This window comes from Apis cerana, linkage group LG4 (assembly GCF_029169275.1).
Source record: "Apis cerana isolate GH-2021 linkage group LG4, AcerK_1.0, whole genome shotgun sequence".
Lineage (NCBI taxonomy): Eukaryota > Metazoa > Arthropoda > Insecta > Hymenoptera > Apidae > Apis > Apis cerana.
In genome coordinates, this window is record NC_083855.1 from 8,942,955 (window position 1) to 8,967,699 (window position 24,745).

General features: G+C 28.9%; 6 protein-coding genes across 27 annotated transcripts in view; 4 read left to right on the plus strand and 2 right to left on the minus strand.

The window, feature by feature from the left end:
• LOC107999048 (1-phosphatidylinositol 4,5-bisphosphate phosphodiesterase epsilon-1) overlaps window positions 1-10,277 on the plus strand; it is a 104,793-nt gene extending 94,516 nt beyond the window's left edge. For all 8 annotated transcript variants that reach the window (XM_017058691.3, XM_062073979.1, XM_017058689.3 and 5 more), the window contains one exon: window positions 38-10,277. In XM_017058691.3, coding sequence (XP_016914180.1) covers window positions 38-1,541 — 1,504 coding nt within the window. In that variant the 3' untranslated portion in view covers window positions 1,542-10,277. The remainder of the gene's footprint in view (window positions 1-37) is intronic.
• A 344-nt stretch (window positions 10,278-10,621) lies between these two features.
• LOC107999049 (N-acetylneuraminate lyase-like) lies at window positions 10,622-12,637 on the plus strand. Of its 2 annotated transcripts, XM_017058694.3 has the most exons (8): window positions 10,622-10,707; window positions 10,967-11,028; window positions 11,106-11,182; window positions 11,275-11,420; window positions 11,567-11,735; window positions 11,815-11,960; window positions 12,110-12,281; window positions 12,394-12,637. In XM_017058694.3, the coding sequence occupies exons 1-8, from the start codon at window positions 10,702-10,704 to the stop codon at window positions 12,543-12,545; spliced, it is 930 nt and encodes a 309-aa protein (XP_016914183.1). In that variant the 5' UTR covers window positions 10,622-10,701; the 3' UTR covers window positions 12,546-12,637. The 2 variants fall into 2 exon arrangements, with proteins under 2 accessions (XP_016914183.1, XP_028523141.1); XM_028667340.2 differs by lacking the exons at window positions 10,622-10,707; window positions 11,106-11,182 and having other exon boundaries at window positions 11,005-11,028.
• Window positions 12,638-13,322: 685 nt separating this feature from the next.
• Window positions 13,323-14,318, plus strand: LOC107999034 (protein MIX23). The gene is made up of 2 exons (XM_017058667.3): window positions 13,323-13,464; window positions 13,835-14,318. The coding sequence occupies exons 1-2, from the start codon at window positions 13,420-13,422 to the stop codon at window positions 14,219-14,221; spliced, it is 432 nt and encodes a 143-aa protein (XP_016914156.1). The 5' UTR covers window positions 13,323-13,419; the 3' UTR covers window positions 14,222-14,318.
• A 135-nt stretch (window positions 14,319-14,453) lies between these two features.
• Window positions 14,454-16,709, minus strand: LOC107999078 (protein FAM162B). 5 transcript variants are annotated; one of them, XM_062073995.1, is made up of 5 exons: window positions 16,648-16,709; window positions 15,894-16,163; window positions 15,375-15,565; window positions 15,214-15,307; window positions 14,454-15,040 (listed from the first exon to the last, which is right to left on the minus strand). In XM_062073995.1, the coding sequence occupies exons 3-5, from the start codon at window positions 15,547-15,549 to the stop codon at window positions 14,824-14,826; spliced, it is 486 nt and encodes a 161-aa protein (XP_061929979.1). In that variant the 5' UTR covers window positions 15,550-15,565; window positions 15,894-16,163; window positions 16,648-16,709; the 3' UTR covers window positions 14,454-14,823. The 5 variants fall into 5 exon arrangements, with proteins under 5 accessions (XP_061929979.1, XP_061929977.1, XP_061929976.1 ...); XM_062073993.1 differs by having other exon boundaries at window positions 15,375-15,550; window positions 16,648-16,689; XM_062073992.1 differs by lacking the exon at window positions 16,648-16,709 and adding an exon at window positions 16,308-16,492 and having other exon boundaries at window positions 15,375-15,550.
• Window positions 16,710-16,838: 129 nt separating this feature from the next.
• On the plus strand, window positions 16,839-24,514 carry LOC107999035 (DDB1- and CUL4-associated factor 13). Of its 2 annotated transcripts, none has more exons than XM_028667322.2 (10): window positions 16,839-16,927; window positions 17,138-17,288; window positions 17,455-17,852; window positions 17,917-18,085; window positions 18,190-18,337; window positions 18,447-18,747; window positions 18,827-18,990; window positions 19,091-21,532; window positions 23,382-23,520; window positions 23,745-24,514. In XM_028667322.2, the coding sequence occupies exons 2-8, from the start codon at window positions 17,219-17,221 to the stop codon at window positions 19,176-19,178; spliced, it is 1,338 nt and encodes a 445-aa protein (XP_028523123.1). In that variant the 5' UTR covers window positions 16,839-16,927; window positions 17,138-17,218; the 3' UTR covers window positions 19,179-21,532; window positions 23,382-23,520; window positions 23,745-24,514. The 2 variants fall into 2 exon arrangements, with proteins under 2 accessions (XP_028523123.1, XP_016914157.1); XM_017058668.3 differs by having other exon boundaries at window positions 16,844-16,933.
• LOC107999044 (EGFR adapter protein) overlaps window positions 21,346-24,745 on the minus strand; it is a 232,051-nt gene continuing 228,651 nt past the window's right edge. For all 9 annotated transcript variants that reach the window (XM_062073984.1, XM_017058680.3, XM_028667320.2 and 6 more), the window contains 4 exons: window positions 23,714-24,153; window positions 23,300-23,518; window positions 22,852-23,023; window positions 21,346-21,577 (listed from right to left, as the gene is read on the minus strand). In XM_062073984.1, coding sequence (XP_061929968.1) covers window positions 21,368-21,577; window positions 22,852-23,023; window positions 23,300-23,518; window positions 23,714-24,153 — 1,041 coding nt within the window. In that variant the 3' untranslated portion in view covers window positions 21,346-21,367. The remainder of the gene's footprint in view (window positions 21,578-22,851; window positions 23,024-23,299; window positions 23,519-23,713; window positions 24,154-24,745) is intronic.

Sequence of the window (24,745 nt, forward strand, 5' to 3'; positions counted from 1 at the left end):
GAAATATATATATATATATATAAAATTGATTTCGCAGACGATTCAATCCATGGGACAAAGAATTCGACGGGCTACATTCGGCACATCTGACGCTCTCGATAGTTTCAGGCCAGTACGTCTCCCCAACGAATTTCGTGGCGAGCACTTACGTCGAAATCGAGCTGGTCGGTATACCGATCGATTGCGCCAAGCATAAAACGAAAATAATACAGAACAACGCGCTCAATCCTATCTGGAACGAGAAATTTTGCTTCCAAGTAATGTTCAAAGATCTCGCGTTTCTGCGATTCGGGATCATAGAAGCGAGTTCCCATCACTTGATCGCCCAAAGGGTGATCCCGTTGAAATGCTTGAAGCCAGGCTACAGGCACGTGCGGCTGCGTTCCTGCAAAAACAAACCCTTGGCCCTGTCCACGCTTTTTATCTATTCCCGTTTGGAGGAGGAGAGCCTGGATTACAACACGTGTTGCCGGGATCACAAGGAGTCGTCGAAGCGGCCCTCGTCCGGGAAGGAGCCGGAAAAACTGACCACCGTGGATCCTGGGTTAGGCGGGGTTACGCTGAAGAGGAGAATGTTCTTCCTGATGGTTTATCACGTGATACCAGACGAGCCGTACACCATTCTGAAAGTAACGCAGGAGAGCACGACGCAAGAGGTGATGCTACAAGCTCTTCAAAAGGCTGGAATATCGGCGGACCGCGTCGACGAGTATATCCTCGTCGAGGAGGTGTCTTGCGGCTGGGAGAAGAGGGACAGGGAGGAGCTGCCCACTCAACGGGTGTTGGACCCGACCGAGCATCCGTTGCAAGCTCAAGCTCTGTGGAAGGGGCAGGGCCGTTTTCTGCTGAAGAGAGTAGGGGACGATCCGAGCAGCAGGGCCTGGTTGGCCTCGATCAGAAGCACGGCCGGCCACTCGAAGCTCGACTCGGAGAGGGACACGTCGACGCACATCTGGGACGAGGCTGACACGTTTCTCGTTTGCATCTACAACGTGTCGCCCGACATACCGTACGCGATACTCCGCGTGCCCGTCAGCAGTTCCGCCCAGGACGTTCTTGCCCAGGCCTTGGTTAAGGCCAGAAGGATGGAGGATCCGATAAAGTTCGCTTTGGTCGAGGAACTGGAATGGGGTGGGACCGGGGCTGTTGGGAGCGGTAGCCGCCAACTGAGGGTGTTGCGCGACGACGAGAACGTGTACAGCACCCAAGCCTTTTGGAAAACTCTAGGAAGATTCATCATGAGGGAGAGGGAGCAAGCGATACCCAGGCGGCACTTGTTGCCAGCCACCTTGGACAGGCTCAGCAAAGGTTTCTCCGTGGGGAGGTCGGTCTCCTTGCCCGGTTCCAGCAAGGAGAAGGTCCCTGTCTCCGAAGCCCTCTCCGACCCGACCTCCAGAGGGCTCAGGCATCGCCTGCTGATGCACGGCCGTAGGAGGGAAGTTCACTCCGATGGCGAGGATACCCGCGAGTCCGATATCTTGAACGCGGCCCTCCACTTGAAAAAAGTGTCGTTGAGAAAGTTGAGGGTGTGGAAGTCATAGTGGCAGTCAAGGGCGACGTCGATATCCTCGATCTTCGCCACTCGGAGAAACCAACCGTAAGTTACGATTGATAGAATTGCATTGAATCGTAGGGGGTCGAACGTGAGATTCGATAGGGAGAGCCTTCGAACGTTCGTGTCGTTTAAAAGAAAAAAAAGAAAAGGAAAGGAAAGAAAAGAAACAGTCCACTCGATAACCAGCATTGGAACTGGTTATGGTATTAGTAAAAAAAAAAAAAAAAGATGCCTAATTGTACTCAACACTGCTTAAAATATGCTATAAATCTGGATCTTTAAAAAACGTTATTACTTGGAGATGGGACCGGTGTTAGCGACGAACAGTATCATCGGTTGAGACAGAGTTTGATTGGACGTAAAAAAAATTGAAAAGACACGCTTGAATATAGGTTTGAAGAAGAGAGAGGAAGAGAGAGAGAGGAAGAGAGATAGGAAAGCGAGCTACGATACGTTCGAACAATCCTGTTAATGCATATTACGCGCTGCCTCAAATTTTTATGAAACTCATCGATGATTTTCATACGCGTCCATATCTGTTTCGTCACACTGATACAACAGTGGATATATTTGTCTCCTCTTTTATTTAAGCTTTGAAAATGAATTTTATAACGATATAGTATCCTTGACAATTCGTTACTTTTAACTGTTCATCATCATCACTTTTCTAGTCATATTGATATTATACAAATATACAAATGTTACATGATCTCCAAGAAAATGAGTTCCTTGAAGAGAAGAGTACCGAAGGATAGTCCAAAGATAATAATAATAATAATAATAATGATAATGATAATAAAAAAAAGATAATTTTAATCGCAAGCTTTAATTTCGATTAGATTGATTCTTTTGGTTGTAAATTAATGTATATCTGTTTTTCCATATTTTTTTATACATATGTATATATTTTTTTAATCTATACAATATATTTTAATACACGTGTATATTTATATCTAACTCTATTGAAAGGAACATTTGCGTACATTGTGAGGAAAAATGGCTTCGAAATATGGCTTTTATCAAGGATATAGGGGGAATTTTTACGGTGAAAAATTTACTGAGCATTTAATTTTGTTTCGAAAATGAAGCCGGTCAATTTTCAATTTTCAAAAATATGGATATAACTTACAGCGGGACCTGATTCATTTTTATAAGCATTGACTTGTCCTTCGAATAATTAACGCTTGCACTTTAAGTACCTGACTCGTTTTTAGAAGTTCTTTTACTCATAATATAATCTTCGACAAAATTGTTATAAATATCAATGCATATCGATCATGCAGTCACAAATTTCTATTAAAGTTCTGACAATCAAAGAATATTATTTAATTCTATATAAATATATATATTTTTTTTTTTGTAAAATTTTTACTTTTTTAACAACAATATTGCAATATCTTTTTACTTATCGAAATATTCGCTCTTTTTTTATATTTTGATTATTTTTCGTGTAAAAGAGACAATAACGAATCGCTTCTCTTATTGCTTTTTCAACAAATTTTTTACACAATTTTGAAAACAATTCTCGATACAAACTCGACTGCATGATTTTTTTCAAGAACACATTCAAATAAACAAAAAAATGATATATCAAATTTATTTATCTCATCTGCGAAATATAAAATTTCCATAATACCATAATTTTCTATTTCCTCTACACCCGTTACATACCTCATAAGATTAATATTTTATTTCCACATCGCTCCATCCCCTCCCCACTTTATAGAAGACAAAGTAGCAAACTCTAAAGTAAGAATCTACGTCTAAATAAAATAAAAAAAATAAAAAAATGACGAACGAGACGTCTAGTCAAGCTCTATCATCGATGTATGTTTAGAGACGCACTTCAAGTAAGATATATATAAAAATTTTGTATGAACACGACACTAAACTCGTCCATAATCGAACAAAGCAGCATTCTAACCGAGAGAATCATCGTAGATCAAAAAAGAAAAAAAAAAAAAGAAAAGGAAAGGAAAGGAAAGGAAAAAAAAAAAAGAAAAAACAAATTCTCGAAATCACGCAGTGAAGTAAAGAGTTACAAAATAAAAATTAACTTGTTACAGCTCTAGTATTTAATAATAATAATAATAATAGTAATAATAATAATAATAATAATAAAGATATGAAACAACAGTATTATTTCCATGTTCCCATCGATCGCGTTGAATGAAACGAACTATCATTCAACGAAGCTATCATTCTAGTCTTCATACGTACTGTGGAGATTTGTTTTTAATTAATTCGTTAACGAGAACGAAATGCAGGCAATATATATATTATATATGTACATATATATATATATCCTCTTGTTTAATTGATGATCGAGCGATCATCCGAGGATCAGAGATTTTTTCTGCGCGAAACTAAACGAAACGAGAGATCTTTACGGCGCGTGAATATTCATTGCTATTATTCAGAATTCGTATTTATTAAATATATATTGTTGATATTGGAGAAAAAAAGAAGAGAGAGCGCGAGAGAAAGAGAGAGAGAAAATGTAGATGATCGATGTTACTTTTACAATCATAATAATAATAATGCCTCCCTGTCCCTCGACTATTATATAACTGCGAGTATATTATTATTGTAGATTATAAAAATATATGAGACCAAGGAGTGTCGATCGATATTTTTCAATATTACGTCGTTCCGATTGTTTAAAGAGCAGACAGTGCATCTGAATCGGTTTCGATCGATTCCTTCCAATCGGAATCTTTTGCCTAATTTTCATGGTATAACTCTTGTATATGTACAATAGACGGAGATAAATTAGAGAAGAGAGAGAGAGAGAGAGAGAGAAAGAGAGAAAAAGGAGATAAGGTGATATATAAAATCTACCTACCACGGAGGGAGGGACGCCACGAATAAATATATTATCCTTTGTCTTCCATGCATAATCATCCTAACGAATATCATAGTTTCAACGAACCATGGACTGACAGTTTTGAAACGCTGATTCTTCCTCTGATTCTAGAGTTTTCTAGAAATTTTCTGATTCTAGAAGCGGCAAAGTGTGTCTCACGAAAAATTTGTCGAGTGTGATATTTTGGTTTGATCGAAGAATTTAAAAAAAAAATGAAATTTCGTAATATTTTACGATCGAATGCGATTATCGAATCGGGATGCCGTTTCCAGAATTAAATAAAAATGATGGTTTTAGACAATTTCGTGGCGTCCCTCGTGCTCCTCGATATATATTTTTGGACACCACTTCCTTCATCCATATTCTACCCCTTTTTTCGAATATATCTAACAATATATATTCTCGAAGCAAAATTCCAAGATTTAATGGAGAAATAAGAGAAGAATTTATACTTTATATTAATATAAACTTTATATTTAAATTTAAATTTTATTTTTCAAATTTTGTATATATTTTTTTTTTTATTATTATTCTGTAATACTTGGTATTATTGATTTATCTCTTTATTAGTGAAATTTTAATTTTACGTGATTACGAAAATCCACGTTTCGAATAATCTAAATTATATCGAAAAATTGATACAAAATTTCAATACTAATGGAATTTTTTTTAAATCTATTAATCAAAATTGACGCTCTATAACTCTCTATGACATATCTATTTAAAAATCGTGAATCTTCTACGTCGGATATAATTTTCTACAAATGTATAATCGTACGATAATTTGAAACAATTAAAAATAATAAAAAATTTAAAAAAAAAAAATGAAATACCAATTATACGTAATCAAAATAAAAACAAAACTCCAAAAGTACAATGTCTCGTATAAATAATTACATAATTACAAATATCTTCGATAAGTCTTTAGACGCAACATTTACGCATCTTGTCAATTCAACATTAATTTCATTCATTTCGATAGATAAACTTTATTAAAGAGATAAGGAAGCATAAATATCACGGTCAATGCAAGACTTTTTACGCAAACAAAAAATGAATATTTACACACCAAGAAAAAAAACAAGTATTTACGTAATGTACAGCAAACTATCGTGGAACATTCTGTAAATATATAGGAAGCAACAACAAAGGGCTACTAATAACGATAATTAATTGTTGTAGTTTATTTCGATGCTCCTTGAGTCTCGGATAAAACCCCCGCATCGAGAGTATCATCGATTAATACGGACGTCTTTCGAATGTTAGAAAAGAGATACTAAAAAAGCGATAGATTCTCGTACCAAGCTACTTACTATTTATTATTCAACTTTTCACAGGCATTCGCGTCGCTACGAGTGTGCAGTGTGTTTAAAATTTCCATTAGGTCCCGTTGATCTTCCAGTTAAAAAAAAAAAAAACTTCGAAACTTTGTTCGATGTTTTCAAATTAAATTTTCGAACGTTTAGGAAACGATGGACCGTTGTAAAGAAAATTATACGCGTGGAACGAAATTATACTTTTACCAGTTTTGTGAAAGATTCGATCCTCCGAAAAGAAATTGATAAATGAAATCATGGAAATCAAAAATTTTACGTAATAACGTAATTTCGCATTTAGGATGTTAATAATTGAATCAAAATACGAACTTACAATCGTTTTTCCTCCCCAATGAAAGATTATTCAAAATTATTTTATCGCAATTCGATTGATTTCGTAACGACGCACATGCTCAGAAGTCCCTTCTTTACGGCTGATTCCGGAATATTTGTTGAGAAATATTTATAAGACGGAAGCTACGTTGTATTCCACGCGATAAGAAACAACTACTTCTTAAAACTTTTGGGACCATACTCATTAATCATATTTTCGAACGATCTCTCGGGGTTAATCAAACGATACAGTATTAAAAAATTTCTTTTCGTCGATGAAAATTATGCGAAACAACTGGGTGGGGGATTTAAAAGGGAGAGATTCAAAAAGGCGAGAAGAAAATAAAAGGAACGAGATCGAACAGCTCGAAATCGACATTCGACGAGATACAAAAAAACGCGAATAAAATAAATCGGCGGATACTTTTTAGACGCTGTTATCTATCCTCCGATCACTCGAAACTTCGAATATAAAAATTGTTCGTAGAAATGATCGTTCGTTGCGAATTGTAGAATTATTGTAAAGAAAATAAGCTGATAGAACGTCGTGTCGAAATCGCATTTCAAATATTATCACCGTTTCGAATAAATATTATCGATGGATCACCGAGAATTGAAAAAAAACAATGATTACGATCGTAAGATTTTCTGAATCGATGCTCTCGAATTTTTGATTGAAAAAGAAGTAACGATGTTATGCAATTACCCATTCTCATCGCATTCTTTTAAATTAACGAGGATTTTTCGATCCAAGAAAGAACAAATAATATTTTTCCTCTTGCCTGCTGCATTTATTTATTTGAAACAACATTTTTTATAATTTTTCATCTCATAAAATTACTAATCTCTATAAACAGATCAAGACAAATTATTTTCTAATATTTCGAATATCTCAAAGCTTCTGACTTCGATGCTCCCGAATCATTGAAATCATTCGTTTCAAACTTGCGTTATATTCGAAAGCTTCGATTCGAGCAAATCTTATCGTCTCGTATCGTTCGACGTTAAATGGTTAGGATCGATCGCGTGAGATAAAGGAGAGAGGGAACAAATGTAAATTGAGGCGATCAACTCCGATTATCCTTTTTTTTTTTGATCGAATCGAATTCGAAGAGGAACATAAACGAAAAACGTGGCGTGCATGCGAAAGAAATACCCTGTATCGATCGGGCATATCCCTGTTGTACATATCCGTGGTTCTTCAGTAGTTGTTATTTACATTGAATATCTGCGCGCAATGTATTTACGACGTATAATAATAATAATAATAATAGTAATAGTAATAATAATAATAATAATAATTAAACAAAAAAAAAAGAGAAAACTGCATGCGTTTGTGCGTATACGTATATCTGTGGAAAATATGGATACGCATATACGGCATAATCGTGAGGTATCGGATGATTTGATAACAATCGATGCTTTCGAAGTTCAATATTTCGCGTTGTTTAAAAGGAAAGGAAACTGGTTAATCGATATAAAATGAATATAAAATACTTGCAACTTCGTTACGAGAGAGATTAAAGCTTTTGCTGTATTATTAAAGAAACGGATCGGCACGATCCAACGATTTTCTAATAAAAGTTTACCTATTGTACGAGATTGTTACAGTTAATGAAATAGTAATCACGAGCTTCTTTTGCTTTCGTCTGTTGTAAAAATGCGCAGAAAAGTAAAATTTGTAGTACGATTATAAAGGGAAAAAATATATATATATACATATAATTAATTAATGCATTGACTAGGAAGAAACTAACACGATCGAACGTCGATCGGACACGATGAAAGTTAAATTAAGGGATAATAATGCTTAATATATTCGTGATAGAAAATTCAGAGCGACAATTGTTATCGGATCAAACCGTACAAGAATATCCTCAACAGCTAATTATGTGCTGCACTTTTGTACGGAATGCGATTCGAAGCCAAAGAAAATTTAAGGGGAATAAGAGGCAGAGATAACAATTAATAGAAAAAGAATTTAAAAGAGTAAAAATAAAAAAGTTAATAGGAAGAAACAGTTTACGATGATGTTTCTGCCGCGTGACCAGGCTGGTCCGGCCACGGCTATTAATCTCTAATATATATATATATATATATATTTCATACGAGATGTCTTTTCAAGTGTGAATTTTATGATATATATATATATATATATATATATTACATATATGTATTAATTAACATACATACGTATATATACATTATAGAATGTGGGTCGTTTTCACTGCATTCTCATCGACGGCTTTTTGGTGCATTGTTAGTAAATTAGGTCATTGCGACTGCTGATATTGATCGCGTGTACAAGACATTAAATAATTAATTGATTTGTTAAATCTTCGCCGAACAGTAGTAACGTAACCAGCTGGAAGAAGTGACTTCGAAGTAGAATTAAATCGTTCCTGCTAAAAAATGTCCTTTTATTTATTACGTTCTTCGAATAATATCTTTCTTTCCTACTTCGATTCTTTACGGATTGAGTGTTGTTCCAGATTTCATCGATATCGTGTAGTTAATCGACACCGTGGATAATTGCGATTATCCAATTGTAAATTATTCTTTTTTTAAAGTAACGATCAATTTATGCGTTACTTATAATTTATTTCCCATATTTCATTTCACTGTATTTTACTGTTAATATGTATGATACATTTTAAACTGTTAATATGTACAATCTTCGTTTATATGTATTTTAATATCGTATTGCAATTATGTGCCAAATTGAGCAAATTCAAAACGATGACGAATTATGCTTTCCTTAAATAAACATAAAGAATACATAATGAAAATTTTTATTAAATTTTTCTTATTTATTACTTTCTTCTCATATGTACATATATATGTATACATATACTGTGTATATATTTTCAATTGTGTATGATATAATTTATTTTATATTTTTGTAGACTATTAAAAAAAAAAAAAGAAATATATCTGTTAATTAAAATTATACTCGATAATACGTCCAATAGAAGAAGCATTTTTTCTAGGTACTAAACATCCTGGTTACGTCACAACTTAACACTGTAACGCAATCGTATAACTATTATTAACTGCATTTGGTAATAAATATATTTACGAAGCAATTATAGATCATAACCATCTCACGAAGAATATGTCGATATTTGAAATTGAACATAATGCTTTAATATCTTGTGCCACAAATTTAGGATATAAATAATAAATATATCGACTCTTCTCAAAGACGTTTTCGTTTAATAGTTAAGTTTTAAGGAATGTGAAACATTTAAATTTACAAATATATTTTTCATTAAAATTTTAATACGATTAAGTTACGAATAAGTTATCCACTACCTACAATTAAATCGTCAAATTAAATATTTGAATAAATCTAGAAATTTTTTCCACATTTTATATATTTCTAAAAATTTAACTTTATAATTCTAATTAAGTATATCTTAAATTACTTTTAATTTGTACCCAGTGATAATTAAATATTTATACCAATTAAAAAATGTTACTTACATTTTTTTAGTTCCTGTAATTATAAGTTTTCTATTAGTCGATCCTCTTGTAATACATTTTTAATTCCTCATCGACCGATTAATGAGAAAATAATTCGACGAGATACTTAGACGAGCGATTAAAAAAGAAATCATTATTACATTAATAATAAATCAATGCTAGAATGGGAAGAAGTTACAATTAAACAATTTTCTCTTTTAGAATATAAACAAGAATCATTGTCTATGATGAACGAAAATCGATATGGCGAGTCTAACGTTATTATAAGTAGTTATCATCGTAACATCATATCCAGTATATTGCGTGAATATCGAGAAAATACGAAAGGTAGACGAAAAATAAACGTATCGATAAAAAAAGAACAATTCTTTTACTAATATGCGCCAATACGTCGTAGCATGAATTTCGTTATATTTAAGTGATAAGTAAATTTTAGAAAAAAAAAAAGGAAAAAGGAATAATAACAAATTTGAAAAAAGATCGTAGAGAGTAATATTACATAGTAATTCTCTTTGGCGTTATTACGTAAACTTGGGAATAGTCTTCGTTCTCGTTTCGAGGAATAATGGTAATTATATCCATAAAAAGGAAAACGCATGCGGCCATCTTGAAACTTATGTATAATTTATCACTACGATACTGTGTTAATATATCATTGGCATTGTTAAAAGAAAAAGAAAATCTACATGTAAATAAACATAAAAAGCATTTTTATAAATAATTATTGTTGTTCAATATATTAATCTCGACCCTTCGTTCACCAAAAAATGATAAAGCGATCGTAAAAATTTGCATATCTGAAAAAATTATAGCGTAATAAATAAATTTAGAAAAGATAATATATATTATAATTTATATTCATGTCTTTTTTTATAAAAACATTACTTTAAAATTTGCAAAGTTTTATAAATAGTTTGTCGTTAGATATGTCGAAATAAAATAATTATAAAAGTGTAGGAAAACTTACGCGCGTATTATTAGTATTATTACGAAAAAAAATTCATAATATCAGTAAACATATGACGCGTGATATTTGATACTAAGTTGAGACAATCTTATCAAAGCCAAAGTTTAAATATTCCTCTTCGTTCAGTTTCATGTTAGTATTTTAATTGACGTTCTTAGAATTCACCTCACGCTCCACAATGCCGGTATAAATATATAAATCAATTGTATCAAACAGTTGCATAAATTACTTTGAAAGACTATGTAATATAAAAACAATCATTTCTTTAATCCAATATTTCAAAATGTTTCGTATATAGTATTTATAAATATTTTAATATTAAATTCTCAATGTTTGAAAAGAGTGAAAACATTTTTTTATTTTCATTCATAGAAAGTAGCGTTTTAATATTAAATTCTCAATGTTTGAAAAGAGTGAAAACATTTTCTTATTTTTATTCATAGAAAGTAGCGTTCACGTTCAGGGGAATAATCGCTCCAGTATTGACACCATTTAATAATGACAGGTAATTTTCTTAATATTATATAATGCAGAGATATAAATAACATTTTATTCTATCATGATCTTATCGTCATATTTTAGCTCGAGGAGTCTAAACTTGTCTATCATATCACAATACGCTAATTTCTTAGCAAAAAAAAAAATCGAAGGTGTTCTCGGTAAAAAATCTATATATCCAGCTAAAAATTTAATAAAAATTAAATGAAAAAATATATTTCGGTAAATATAAATTGTAGTTTATAATTGACAGTAAATGGAACGAGCGGAGAAGGTCCATCCATGTCTTTAATTGAAAGAAAATTAGTCGCCGAGGCTTGGGCAAATGCTGTAAAAACAACGAAACAACATTTGATGATTCAAGTAGGAGGTGCATCTCTTCCCGATGTTCTCGAACTTGTACGTAAATAATTCCATAATTTACGAATGGAATAATACATACAATTTTACGTTAAGAATATAATATTTTTTTAATTTCAAATTTGATTAATTAATCATGAAAATATAATATATACATTTTTTATTTATAAACTATTTATTCAAAGGCAAAACATGCAGAAAGCATCAAAGCAGATTCTATTCTCTGTCTACCCGATTTGTACTTTAAACCAACAACAATGGAACAATTAAAAAATTATTTAAAACTAGTTAGTGAGGCAGCTCCAAACACGCCATTTTTATATTATCACTTTCCAAGAATGACTAATGTTAATAGTAAGTTAATAATTATGATTGTTTTAAATCCATATGTAAAATATAACACGTCTAAAAACGCATTGGAATTTGTTTTTAGTACATATGGGAGAATTCCTCGAATCTCTAAATGACGAGATTTCAACATTCGTCGGAATAAAATTCACCAGTTCTGATTTAGATGAAGGTGCTCAAGCATTTCGTGCTAATAACAAGAAATACGTCGTATTCGTTGGTAACGATCAGGTATATAATTATTTATTAAAAAATATCATATTAAGAATTGAAAAATGATATATAAAATAAAATATAATAAAATATAAAATAATATATAATACATGAATAATTAATTGTAAATAATAATAAATTTAATATAAATTATTCATTTGTTTTAGTTAATAAATCCTGGCTGTGCAGTAGGAATAGATTCGTATATAACAACAAGCTCAAATATGCTTCCTGAATTTATGATTGATTCTCTTAGAGAAGGACTTGCAGGAAATGTTATGAAAGCAAGAGATGCGCAACAACGTTTGACAAATGTTGTTCTTGCTATATCAAAATATGGTAAGATTTATCAAAATTTGATAAACGTGATGATCAATTTTGAAAAAAATTAAATATAATATAATATTTTAATTTAAAAAGAAAATTTTATGTAAAAAAATTTTATGTACAGGAAATTGGGTATCAACTATGAAAGTGGCAATGAATTTGTTAACAGACATTAATCCTGGTCCTCCACGTGCACCTTTAGAATCTTTATCTACACAAATTGTATCATCAATGATAAAAGATTTACATAAATTAGGATTTCCCATAAAAATGTAATATATCAAAAATGAGAAAAAAAATAGTATTTTTAAAATGCTAATTTTTTAAATAAAATTAATGGAAAATAATAAATTATAATGAAACACTTATTTAACAAATTTTATATTGATTTCTATTAAAATTATTAAAATACTAAAATTTGTAATTAATACATTTTATTATGTTTATGTTTATCATTTATGATTACATTTAAAGATCATTTATGAATATATAATTCATACACATATTCAAAAATATTTTATATTATAATATATTATATTATTTATATATATTTTATTTTTTTTATAATATTATTTTTATATAAATTTTTGTGAACTATATTTTCTAAACATTTTTTTCAAAATAATATATATAAAAATATTAATAAATTATTAATTATAATATTACAATATATGTGAATAATTATTCGAAAAGTTTAAAAAAATTGTATATTGTTAAACAATTCATAATATTATAAATTTCACAAATATATTTCAATTTAAATTATTCATTATTATAAGTAATTATTGAATTCAAATACAAAGATCTATTTTTATTTTATTTAATATTTAAATTTTATTTTAAAAAATATCATTATCATTTAATTTATTAAAATCTAAACACATGGCACAATTGTTATTTCTTAATTAATTTAATTTATGTGTTTATTTTAGTTTATAATTATTTCATGTTTAAATAATATCTACATATATGTAATATAATAAAAATATATAATTTAAAAAATTTTCCATAAATGTTATTTAATGTAATTAAATAAAATTGAATAATTAATTACAGTAGTAACAATAATAAAAGATAACAATATTATGTAATAATTTAATCACGATACTTCCTATCGTAGTTGAATACGTGAATACTCCATTTTATAAAAATGGCAACCGTGAGTGTGGGATGTGGAGATTTTTTAGAGTTTCAGGTATTTTTATAGTAAATGAAAGTATTATAAAATATGATATATTTCAAATTATATAGTTCAATTGTTTCGATTACATTCAACATATGTATTAAACTATAAATTTTTATTAAGTTATAATTCATTACAAGCATATTTAAGGTTATATATTACTTTTTTTAGTATTTCATGTAATAAATGATATTTAAAAGTGCAAAATTTTACGAATACTAAAATAAAACTAAAGATGAAAACTAAAGATATATTCAATACATAATTTATAATACAGATTTCAATATAAATTAAATATACATATAAATTAATGAATCCAAAATAATTATTTACATGCATATTATATATGCACAAAAAATTTTTAAAAATATTTTTGTTCCAGGATGCACTAAAAAAAATGCGGCAACTTGATGACAAAATTATTTATATGCTAAATACTATACTTCCAACGGAATCATTTAAAGGACAAGTTGATCCTACTGTAAAATGCAAAGATTTATATGAACAAATTCAATCAGGCCATAAAACAAGAGAATTAGCTATTACAAGGTGTCTAAATGCATCAAAAGAAAAAGTGAAACAATTAAAGACTGAAAGAGATAATGGTAATGAGAGTCCACAACTTCTTAAAGCATTAAGAAAAGAACAAAACACTCTTCGTTTATTACAATCAGAATTGAATATAGAAGAAGTTGTAAAGGAACACACAATTGATGTTTATTATAATAAATGTCGTGTTTTTTATAAACCACCAAATATACAAATTTAAATTTGTTGTTACTCTTTTTAAAAATATTTTAAAAACATCAATTTTTTATATGATTGTAAAGTTAATTACAAATATATATTAAAATGTTAATTTTAAATGTGTTTAGCTATTGTATTTGTATGATAAATTAGAAATTTTCAATTCCCAAAAAATTATAATTATATTTTGCTCATTTTTTGTAATATTTTCAATTTTTGCAGAAAATTTATATAGGAAATAACAATAAAAAAAATTTTAAACATCTTTATTATGTTTATTATCATATTCTTACATTCATTTTTTTTTTATATTTTTTTGTTAATTTGAAAATTAATCTATTAATAAATGTGTTATATAAAAATAAATTTTCTCATTTATTAAGATAAGATATAATAATGTTCATTCACAATTTATAGAAATAATATGTTCAAATTAATATTTTATAAAGATATAATACTATTATTACTAAAAATTATTACTTGTAATAATCTCTGATTACTCAAAATAATGACTTCAATGATTAAATAATTCTAATGAAATATAATGATATGAAAAAAAAATTAATCAAAAAAATATTTAAAATATTGAAGTAAAATTTAACAAATTTAAATGTTATTAAAATATTATTTTTCATTTTTTTCAGCCATTTCGGCTTCTTTTTGAGCTTTTTCTTTCACTTTATCATACCATTTTTGTCTTTCCGTTATTAAATTTTTTCCAGCAGCAACATCTCTTTTACCACTCATTACAGCTAGAATAGAGCCAATTATCGCAAAAGCCAACATGTAAAAACATACTTTAATTCTGGCTTTAGTATGAGCTAGCTGTATAGTTCGTATACTGAATAATAAGAATAAAATATTTAATAGACATAGTTTTAAGATAAGCAAACTTTTTTTATATTTCTTTAAAAAATATAATTCACTTATGTTACATATATGTATATAAATATGTATACATGCATTTAAATTTAATTTTATAAATATTATATATAAGAATATATTTTTACTTACCTTACTTGTTTTGGAACTTTATCCATACTAGGAAAACGTTTAACCCAAACTAATATTCTTTTATCAAAGTTAGTCAAAGTATATAAAGACTCTCCTAAAATATAATTTTTTTTTTTATATACTTTTATTAAAATCAAAAACATTCTAAAAATATATTTTACCTGATACAAATTCAATTGCTTCTTTTTCAGCTTGTGATATATTAGTAGTTTTGGGTGTTTCAGTTTTAACTTTAGATGTTTCAGTAACAGGTTTACTTTCATTTTTAACAAATGTTGAATGTAGTTGTCTTATTTTAAAATATTTAAACTGCCTTATCAATCTTGTGCAAAACATCCTATATAATAAAAATCTTTATCAAAGTTATAAAATGTTATTTAATATTAACAATAATAATTTTATAATAATATATGATATTAATGATTAAAATCAAAATTTTATATTATGTACTCATGATTTTTATATGTTATATGTCTATAAATAAATTGTACTTCATAATAGAATGATAATTTTAAAAATAATATTTTGATTTAGTAATAATGATTTATTAATATAATAAAATTATCAAATTAATCAATTAAATATCTCTTTATTCTCCCGTTTTATGTAATAACTAATTTCGATGTAATAGTTCATATTGTTAATTGTTAAATTTATTATCATAAAAATTGATTACTTACTTCTTGTAATTTATACTGTATTGACAGTATCTAAAAAAAATTTGCTATGTTTTTTATGATCACACGTTACCCAAGTCACGTATTACGTACTACTAACATAATATTACAGATGAAATACGAAATATACCTTACGTTCAATGTATTTTTTTTATCCTAAAGCATATGATATCCTCGATGACACAAAGATTCTATTATCATTTTAAAGTCATTCTCAGCATTACCGATTCGATTCAGAATAAGATTGTAACATTATATTGGTTGGAATTGAAACTATAAAATTACAAATAAGAAATAATATAAAAGAATCTCCTTTTAAGAAGAACCTTCTAATCCTTCTTTTTCGATAAAATATTTCAACTATTTTCTTTGTTGAACCGAATTTTTTTTTGTTTTATATCATTGTTGAACACTTACTCGAATCAAAAAACATTCGAAAATAAAAAAAATATTATTTATCAGAGTATATTATTTTATAAAGTCATTATTCAAGATATACATTGTAAATCTAAGAATAAAATTTTTAAAACATTAAATCAAAAAAAAGAAAGACATGAAATGTTCAATAAGTATTTTATATATCATCTGTAGTTAGATATCAAATAGAGAAAGAAAACAAATAGTGGTAGAAAGATAGTGATAGGATAAAAATTATCAATCAGTGTCATTTCTAAAATATCGCATGAAACATAAAAAAAAAATAAAAAATGATACAAAAAAAGATAGAAATAAAATAAAAATTGACTACTTATATCACTTCTTAAACGCCATTGATATTTCTTCTAAGAAGGGATAAAATAAATCAAGAATCGAGAATCAGCACTATCTCTAAAATATTTTTAGAAAGATATGTTTTAAAAAATGGCGCTAAAAGTTAATTCTTATTATATTTTACTCTTTCTTAAAAGAAATATCTTTAGCATTCAAAAGATGGCGCAGTTAATCCTATATCTTTTTCATACTATTTGCTGTTCTTTATAAATTTTATTTGCGGCATTTTAAAGTGGTACTGATTTCACCATTTTTGCATGTGTCTTGTATGTGTATGTTCTTTTTTTTTCTATTTATTCGTTTATACTTGCACTAAATTTAAAAATTTAATATTTGTCCACGAAAAATAATATTTTAGTATCTAATAAATAATTTATATAACATATAAAATATATATAAATTTCAATATTTCTTTAATGATAAGTTTCGAATATTTAAAAACGTATAGATATTTATGTTTTATTTTTTATGTGTAGATATGCACGTGTTTACTTCATTTGTGACAAATTGTGATAAAATATGCTTTAAAAATTTTATTTAATTAACAAATTTACAAAATGAAGGTGAAAATTCTAACAAGAAATCCTGATGAATACTTAAGAGAAACAAAACGTGACATATATAAAGGTTAGTATTAATGAAAAATAATAATAAATTAAGTTTTTATATTTTATATTATAATTTATTTTATAAATTAAGTTTTAAATTAAGTTATAAATCATATATTATATTATTATATATTATTATATATAGTTATGATAATTAAATAATTAATTTTGTTCATTATTTATAGTACCTAGGAATTATGATCCAGCATTACATCCTTTTGAAGCAGCAAGAGAATATACTAGAGCTTTAAATTCAGTAAAATTAGAAAGAGTATTTGCAAAACCTTTTGTAGGATGTTTGGAAGGTCATAAAGATGGAGTATCCAATATGTGTAAGCATCCTTTCCATTTGTCTACTATACTTAGTGGAGCTTTTGATGGAGAAATAAGAATATGGAATCTTACACAAAGAAAATGTATACGTAGTTTTTTGGCCCATGATGGTATTATAAGAGGGATTGCATTTAATGCAACTGGTGAACAGTTCATTACTGTTGGTGATGATAAAACTATTAAAACATGGAAATCACAAAAAACATCATTTGGTGAAGAAGAAGAACCTATAAATACAATTATTAGTAAGGTAAAATATTAAATATTAGCAACTATTGTTTTATATTAGTTTAAAAATTATGGACATTTTGTAGACTGTAATAACTGGAATTTCTCATCATCGTTCTCAACCAATATTTGCAACTTGTGGTGAAGTATGTCATTTATGGGAAGAAACTCGTAATGAACCAATTCGTACATTAAAATGGGGTATTGATACTTTATATGATATTAAATATAATCCTGTCCAAACTAATTTATTTGGTAAGAATAATTATTGTATTGTAAAATTAATTATTAATGATTAAGCATAAGTAATTGTATTTTAATTTTATAAGATTATAACTAAAATTTATATAATTTTATAGCTGCTTGTGGAAGTGATCGTAGTATAATTTTATATGATGCCAGAGAAACAGGTCCTTTGAGAAAAGTTTTTATGAGATTAAGAACTAATAGATTGGCTTGGAATCCTATGGAAGCTATTACTTTCACATGTGCTAATGAAGATTATAAGTAAATTCAAAAAAAAATATATATATTTTTTTTAAATTTATTATTATTTAAATTGAAATATGGAAAGTAAGAAATATATTAACTATGATATATTCTATTTTTTATCTAGTTTATATACTTACGATATTCGTAAATTGAAAACACCAGTAAATGTGCATATGGATCATGTAGAAGCTGTAATTGATGTTGATTATTCACCAACTGGTAAAGAATTTGTATCTGGAAGTTACGATAAATCTATTCGCATTTTTGAAGTAAATAAGGGTCATTCTCGAGAAGTTTACCATACAAAACGTATGCAAAGATTAACTTGCATGGGATGGTCTCTTGATAACAAGTATATTATTAGTGGAAGCGATGAAATGAATATTCGTGTTTGGAAAGCAAGGGCATCAGAAAAATTGGGTGTGGTATGTTTTATATTTTTTGATTTTTTGTTATTTTATATATTAAAATAATATAATAATTTAATAAAATAAATAATGACAGTTAAAACCTAGAGAAAAGGCAGCATTAAATTATAGTGAAGCTTTGAAAGAAAAGTTTGCTGCACATCCTCAACTGAAGCGAATTGCCCGACATAGACAGATTCCAAAACATATTTACAATGCAAAGAATGAATTACGTACGATTCGAGAGAAGACTAAACGAAAGTATATATCATTATTAAACAAAAAAATTATAAATATTAAATTTGAATTATATATTTTTTTTCTCGAAATATTTTTACTATATTTACTCATTTTATTTTAGGGAGTCTAATAGACGTACTCATTCTAAACCAGGAACTGTACCTTTCATTTCGGAAAGAAAAAGACACGTTGCACAGCAAGAAATATAATTTAGAATTTTATATACTGTAATATTTTTAATAATAAAAAATATAATTATGGATATAAATTGGACACATAATTGAATTATTTTTTTGTTCAATATTTATTGTAATAAATAATTTTATTGAAATTATACAACGCATTGCTATATAATAATTCGTAAAACGTTACAAACTTCAAGCAGTGATTAATGTCTTGCTTAGCGTAGCTTACAATGATTTATTAATTTTCTTTCATTTTCATTGCGTATTTATTTTAGCAAATATTTCTGAATTTGGCAATACGAAGATCATCATATACTCGATGTTTGAAGTATAATGAATGTCCGTAAACTAGCTAAAAATCATGCTGAAGTTTTGTCTCATATTTTCGTTAAGAATGATAATATGTGATTTTAGTCTTCGTATTTTTCATTTATTTTATATTTTCAGGTCCGCATTATAAATCTTATATTTTCGGTTTAAATAAACGAATATAAGAAACATTTATCGATTTTATACGTAAATATATAGCATGATAGGAAGGAATATTGTATTTAATTTAATACCAGATATTTGATTGCAGATAAACTCCTTAGTAAAATACTATTTTATTATTTTTTATCATGTCTCTTATATGCATTATTTTGTAGAATAAATCAACGATGACCTGCCGTTTATAAAATCTTATAATATTATCTTATAATCTTCATATTATTTTCATATTATTCGATGGATTCGATGGTAGTTTTCTAGATTTTATTCTAGATCTTAATCAATTTTTTTATCATTTTGTATATTGAAAAAATTGAAAAGTAGGAATTTTATTGAAATATTTCCTTAAAATTTTATATTCTTGGGCGTATAAAAAGCGGCACATAGTTTTCGATTTTGATCTTTTATGTCGGTTAACATACACGTGAGATTATATATTCATTCTTCTTTTCTCCTCTTTAACATCCACTATGCGCGCATAAATTCTGTACAAGACTAGGTTAGTCGAATTAAATTATCAGTGTAATATGTTTTTCATCGATTTTAAAATTCCAGGGTAATACATATTCTACGCTTTGTATCGTCACTGTTTCAAAGATCTATTTCTTCTAACGCTGCCGTCCATGTTATTTAATTAAATATGAATAGTATTGTATAACAATAATTATAATTTATATACATATAAACACATTTACATTACTTTTGTAAAACATTTAGTCGCATGAAATTTTAATAGCAAAATCTCAAGGATTTTTAAACTTTTTTTTTAATTAATCGAAAATTAAAAAAATCTCGTTGTATAATCGTCATATTCAACTAATTGAAAATTATATCGATTTAATATAATATTTCTCTTGTAATTGTTTAATTGGTAAATTTTCTATTAAAAACTTTTGCTCTGTTTATTAAATAATCATCGATATTGTAATACTGTCAAATAATCTTTGATTTATAAACTGAACACTATAGAATTTCACACATTCGTTCGAAACAAAAAAACATTCAAAAGATATTCACAGTAACATTAAAAAATATTTATCTCATTTTTTATATGATAATTTTTATTCGATCTAAATGCTACAATAAGCTAGTTTATCAAAAATTCTGCAAATTAATCGTGCTTCGAAATTTTTTATCGCAGAGTCGGCGTCAATATATATTAATACACAAATAGACGCTTGTTAACAATTCAATCCAAAATTCATATTAATCGATCTTCGTTCATTGAACGAAAAACATCGAGAAATCTACAAAATAAGGAATCAGTTTTTCCCTGCTGTGCGTCCTCCGACTTTTGATTCGCTGTTATTTTCACGAATAGTGGCGATCATTAAATTACTTATGTTATATTCTCTATCACTATTGATGACTTATATTTATCACCGCGAAAAAGTACTGAATTTTATTCGAGAGTATATTTTTTATTCTCGAACATGCGGTGAATCGTTGTAACGAATAATCAATCAATCGTGTCATTAATAATAAATTCTTTCTATTTATCGACAAACACGATCGACCGACCAATCGAAAATCGAGTTCAGTGAAAACACATTTCGATGATTTTACGAACTCCTTCGAACGATCTTCTGTAGAATTCTATTGTGAAGCACATTTTTCAGTTTCTCATAGTGTCTCGGAAACGAATTCAGTTTTAATTGTCCGGTTCGAAAAATTGGTGAAAGAATCGATTTTTTCCAGATCATTCTGATTACAAGAGCTTTATTCTAGACGTTCAGGTCAGCCATCATTTTGCGAAAGTCGGCTAAGGTATTGTAATCGGGATCCGAATCGATGTCCGCAAAGTCTTTATTGGAATCGCTTTTCACAAAGCTTGGGTTGTATCGACTTAATGACAAAGGACATGGTAGTAATTCTGGCATCACTGAGTGGTGAGTAATTAGAGCAGTCAGTGTCGTGAATTCCTTTGTAAAACCCTGCAACAAATAAAATAATATAATTACTATTTGTATTCGATCCATCAAAAATTTTAATTTTATCATGATGATGATATAAAGTTTTAATTAGTTTTTATTTCATTATAATTTTTTTGATAAAAATAAAAATACACATATAGTAATATAATTTTTGTTGAAATATAGTTATTTATAGTATTTATAGATATTGTATTGATTGTTATATGTTAAAAACTGCAAATTCCATTGTTACATCAAATGAATAATGTAAAATTAATTATTGAAAATATATTAATTTTCAAATATAATAAATGAATTAGAAACGAAGCAAACCAATAACAAACATCTTATACACATATATCAAAATTATCATGTACTGTACATGTTCGAATCTCATCGCGTGTTGCCACGGCAATGCAATTCTAGATGAAAGAGTAGTGGGGAATTTTGATTTCCCTGCGGTACATCCAACAAAACTCATTTATACTCGTTTCGGAGATTATCAAAGTCCACGGACCCATTTAATTTATCCTACAAGGGAAATCCGGACATTTAAATACGCGTACCGAAATGGCAGAATACGCAACCGGAGTAGCTTTGTACTTGCACAATGTCTCTATTATAATATTTCTGAACTGAAAACATCGGACCAAACGCGATATTACTCTACGGTGATTAACATCTGGCTACAAAGCGGCTCGGTTTTCTTTATCAATGTGCATTCGTTTCATTCATAGTTAACACGAAAAAAAATATTTTATTTTAAAAGATTATACAGATTATATAAATCTCGAAAGAAGAATTTAATGTACTCAATATAAATAAAATCATAATATATTTATCTATAAATATCTTTGAAGAGATAAAAATAGAATAAAAAATTGATAAAAAATTAGGTAATTGAATCTTATTTATTTATTAAATTATGCAATTAAATTTTGCATTAATATTATTTTATATAATTAAGTTTTAATCGATTTTATTTTTTTCTGTTTGATCTCTGGGGATTGATCTTTCGAAAATGTCTCATGAAAATATTAATTTGTGTAATTCTTGATATATCATTTGTAATGTACTTCATGCAACAATATATTTTAATTATTTTTGTTTTATACAAATTATTCAATTATTAGTCTCTTTTGTCTGCCTTGAGTAATAGCATTGAAATGAATTGTAATAGTAGAAAATGAATTTACGTTGTCAAGGCGAAAGTGTTAATTACTCTATTTAAGCGCAGACGTTTCGTAGACGGTTAAAGACTTTCACAAGAAAGGCCATCCCGAGAAGAGATTTACCTTGATTTTGTAGCCTTTGTTCGTACGCATTATGAGATAATGGGCTATTCCGCTTGGTTGGAATTCGCGCGGCACTCGAAGCGAAAGGGCATAACATCCGGGTTTACTGGTACTCTCTCGCACCATGAAGGCTCCTTCCGGCTCCTGACTCAACACTTCTAGCGTTATTTCCCTGGAATCATAAATGATCATGACACTGTGAAAATGCAAATTTGTATAAATAAGCAGTGAAAATAACTAAACTCAAATGGTTTATTATTATTCTATTATATATATATTTTTAACTTATGAATAATATAATAATAATAATAATTGGATATTTACATTTAAATAAATATCAATGGGTAAAAAGCTTCATAGTTTTAAAAGCTTATATTATACTCATTATAATACATTGAATTAGCAATTTTTGAAAATTAAATATTAGAAAAATGTAATGATGAGAAACCTTGGTATTCCAGCTTGAAACCAAGGAGCTTTTCGTAGTTCAGCTTCTTCACTGCGGTTGTTAAGGCTATCCGTTCTTTCAGGAAGAGGTGGTGGGGTCGGCGTGGAACCATGTGTACTTCCATCAGCGGGCACCGAACTGCTCGAGGTACTGATCTGAGATCTTCTCTTCGATTTGAATTCTGTTTCCGTGCCAGAGCTGGGAGAATTATGTCCTATCCTGTAAGTTTCCCGTAATTATTAACCAATATCGAAATCCTTTTCCGCCTAAAAGATCAAAGATTTAAATTTGAAAAAAATGAAAATTTTTCAATATCTATATCCCTGGTCTCATAATACCTCGCATAAAATATTCTATACGTATTGAAAGATCTGTCATAAGATAATTATTCATATTTTTTTCGCAAGTTGTTACCTGTTGTTCTCAATATTGAAATTTTTCGCAGTGATGGAGGCGTTGATGGTATTGTCCAGACTCTCAGATGGGGGTATCTTGTTGTACGCCGGCCTCGTGCCCTCGGACTCGATGATCGCCTCGTTTATATAACCCCCAGAATGCGGCCTGTTTGACGGGCTCGTCGGTGTGCTGCTACCACTGACGAGGGGGCAGCTGTCATCCTCACCGTTCAACCCAAGAACGTCACGTCCACCTGTCAAACCCATCGCCAGCCGCTTTATCAGAGGCGGCTTGTCCGTTAGTCTCTTGTACGAATTTAGCTCCGTAGGTGAGTTGCTCTCATCGCTGCTCGGTGTGCTCTGCTGAGAGATACTCTTTGGCTCATCCTCGTTCGTTATTGGGCCGAGAACGTTGGTGAAGTTGTGCGTCGGCCGTAGACCCGGGATCGAGTTCGGTGTCTGATTCGGTGCAAAGAAATGGTTGATCAGTCTCCATGATACGTACAACTTAACGACCACGTTCGAAGACATTTCTATCGCGCAGGACGCGAGAGAAATGCGAGTGTGAACGCGGATTCGATTTTCTTTAATCTTTTTCCTTATCTAGAACGATTATAGTAACTTGTGATTAGTGTTCTTCGTTTATCGAGAGTAATCATCGAGTTAAATTAAGATAATAGTTCGTGATAAATGATAATGAAATTTTGTCTCCGAGGAAATTTATTCCGAAGATGTAACAAATATTCGTGTTCAATAAGGTCTTGATGAATTTTAATGTATCCAGTCTCTTGATTAAATATTTATTCTCTTGCTTAACGTTTATTTTGCCTCGTTGATAAGATAAGATTGCATATTCTATAAAAAGAGATGTGTATACCGGGGTCCGTCAAGTCTATTCGCAATCGTTACAACAAGCATTAAAATTCGATTTTTCCAAAGATGAAGTCATCGGATAATTAGAAAACAGTCAATTGAAAATCTTCGTTCCGAATAATTATTTTGTAATTTGCTTGTCCTAAATGAAAGGAATTAAATCTCGAAATTAGCCAAG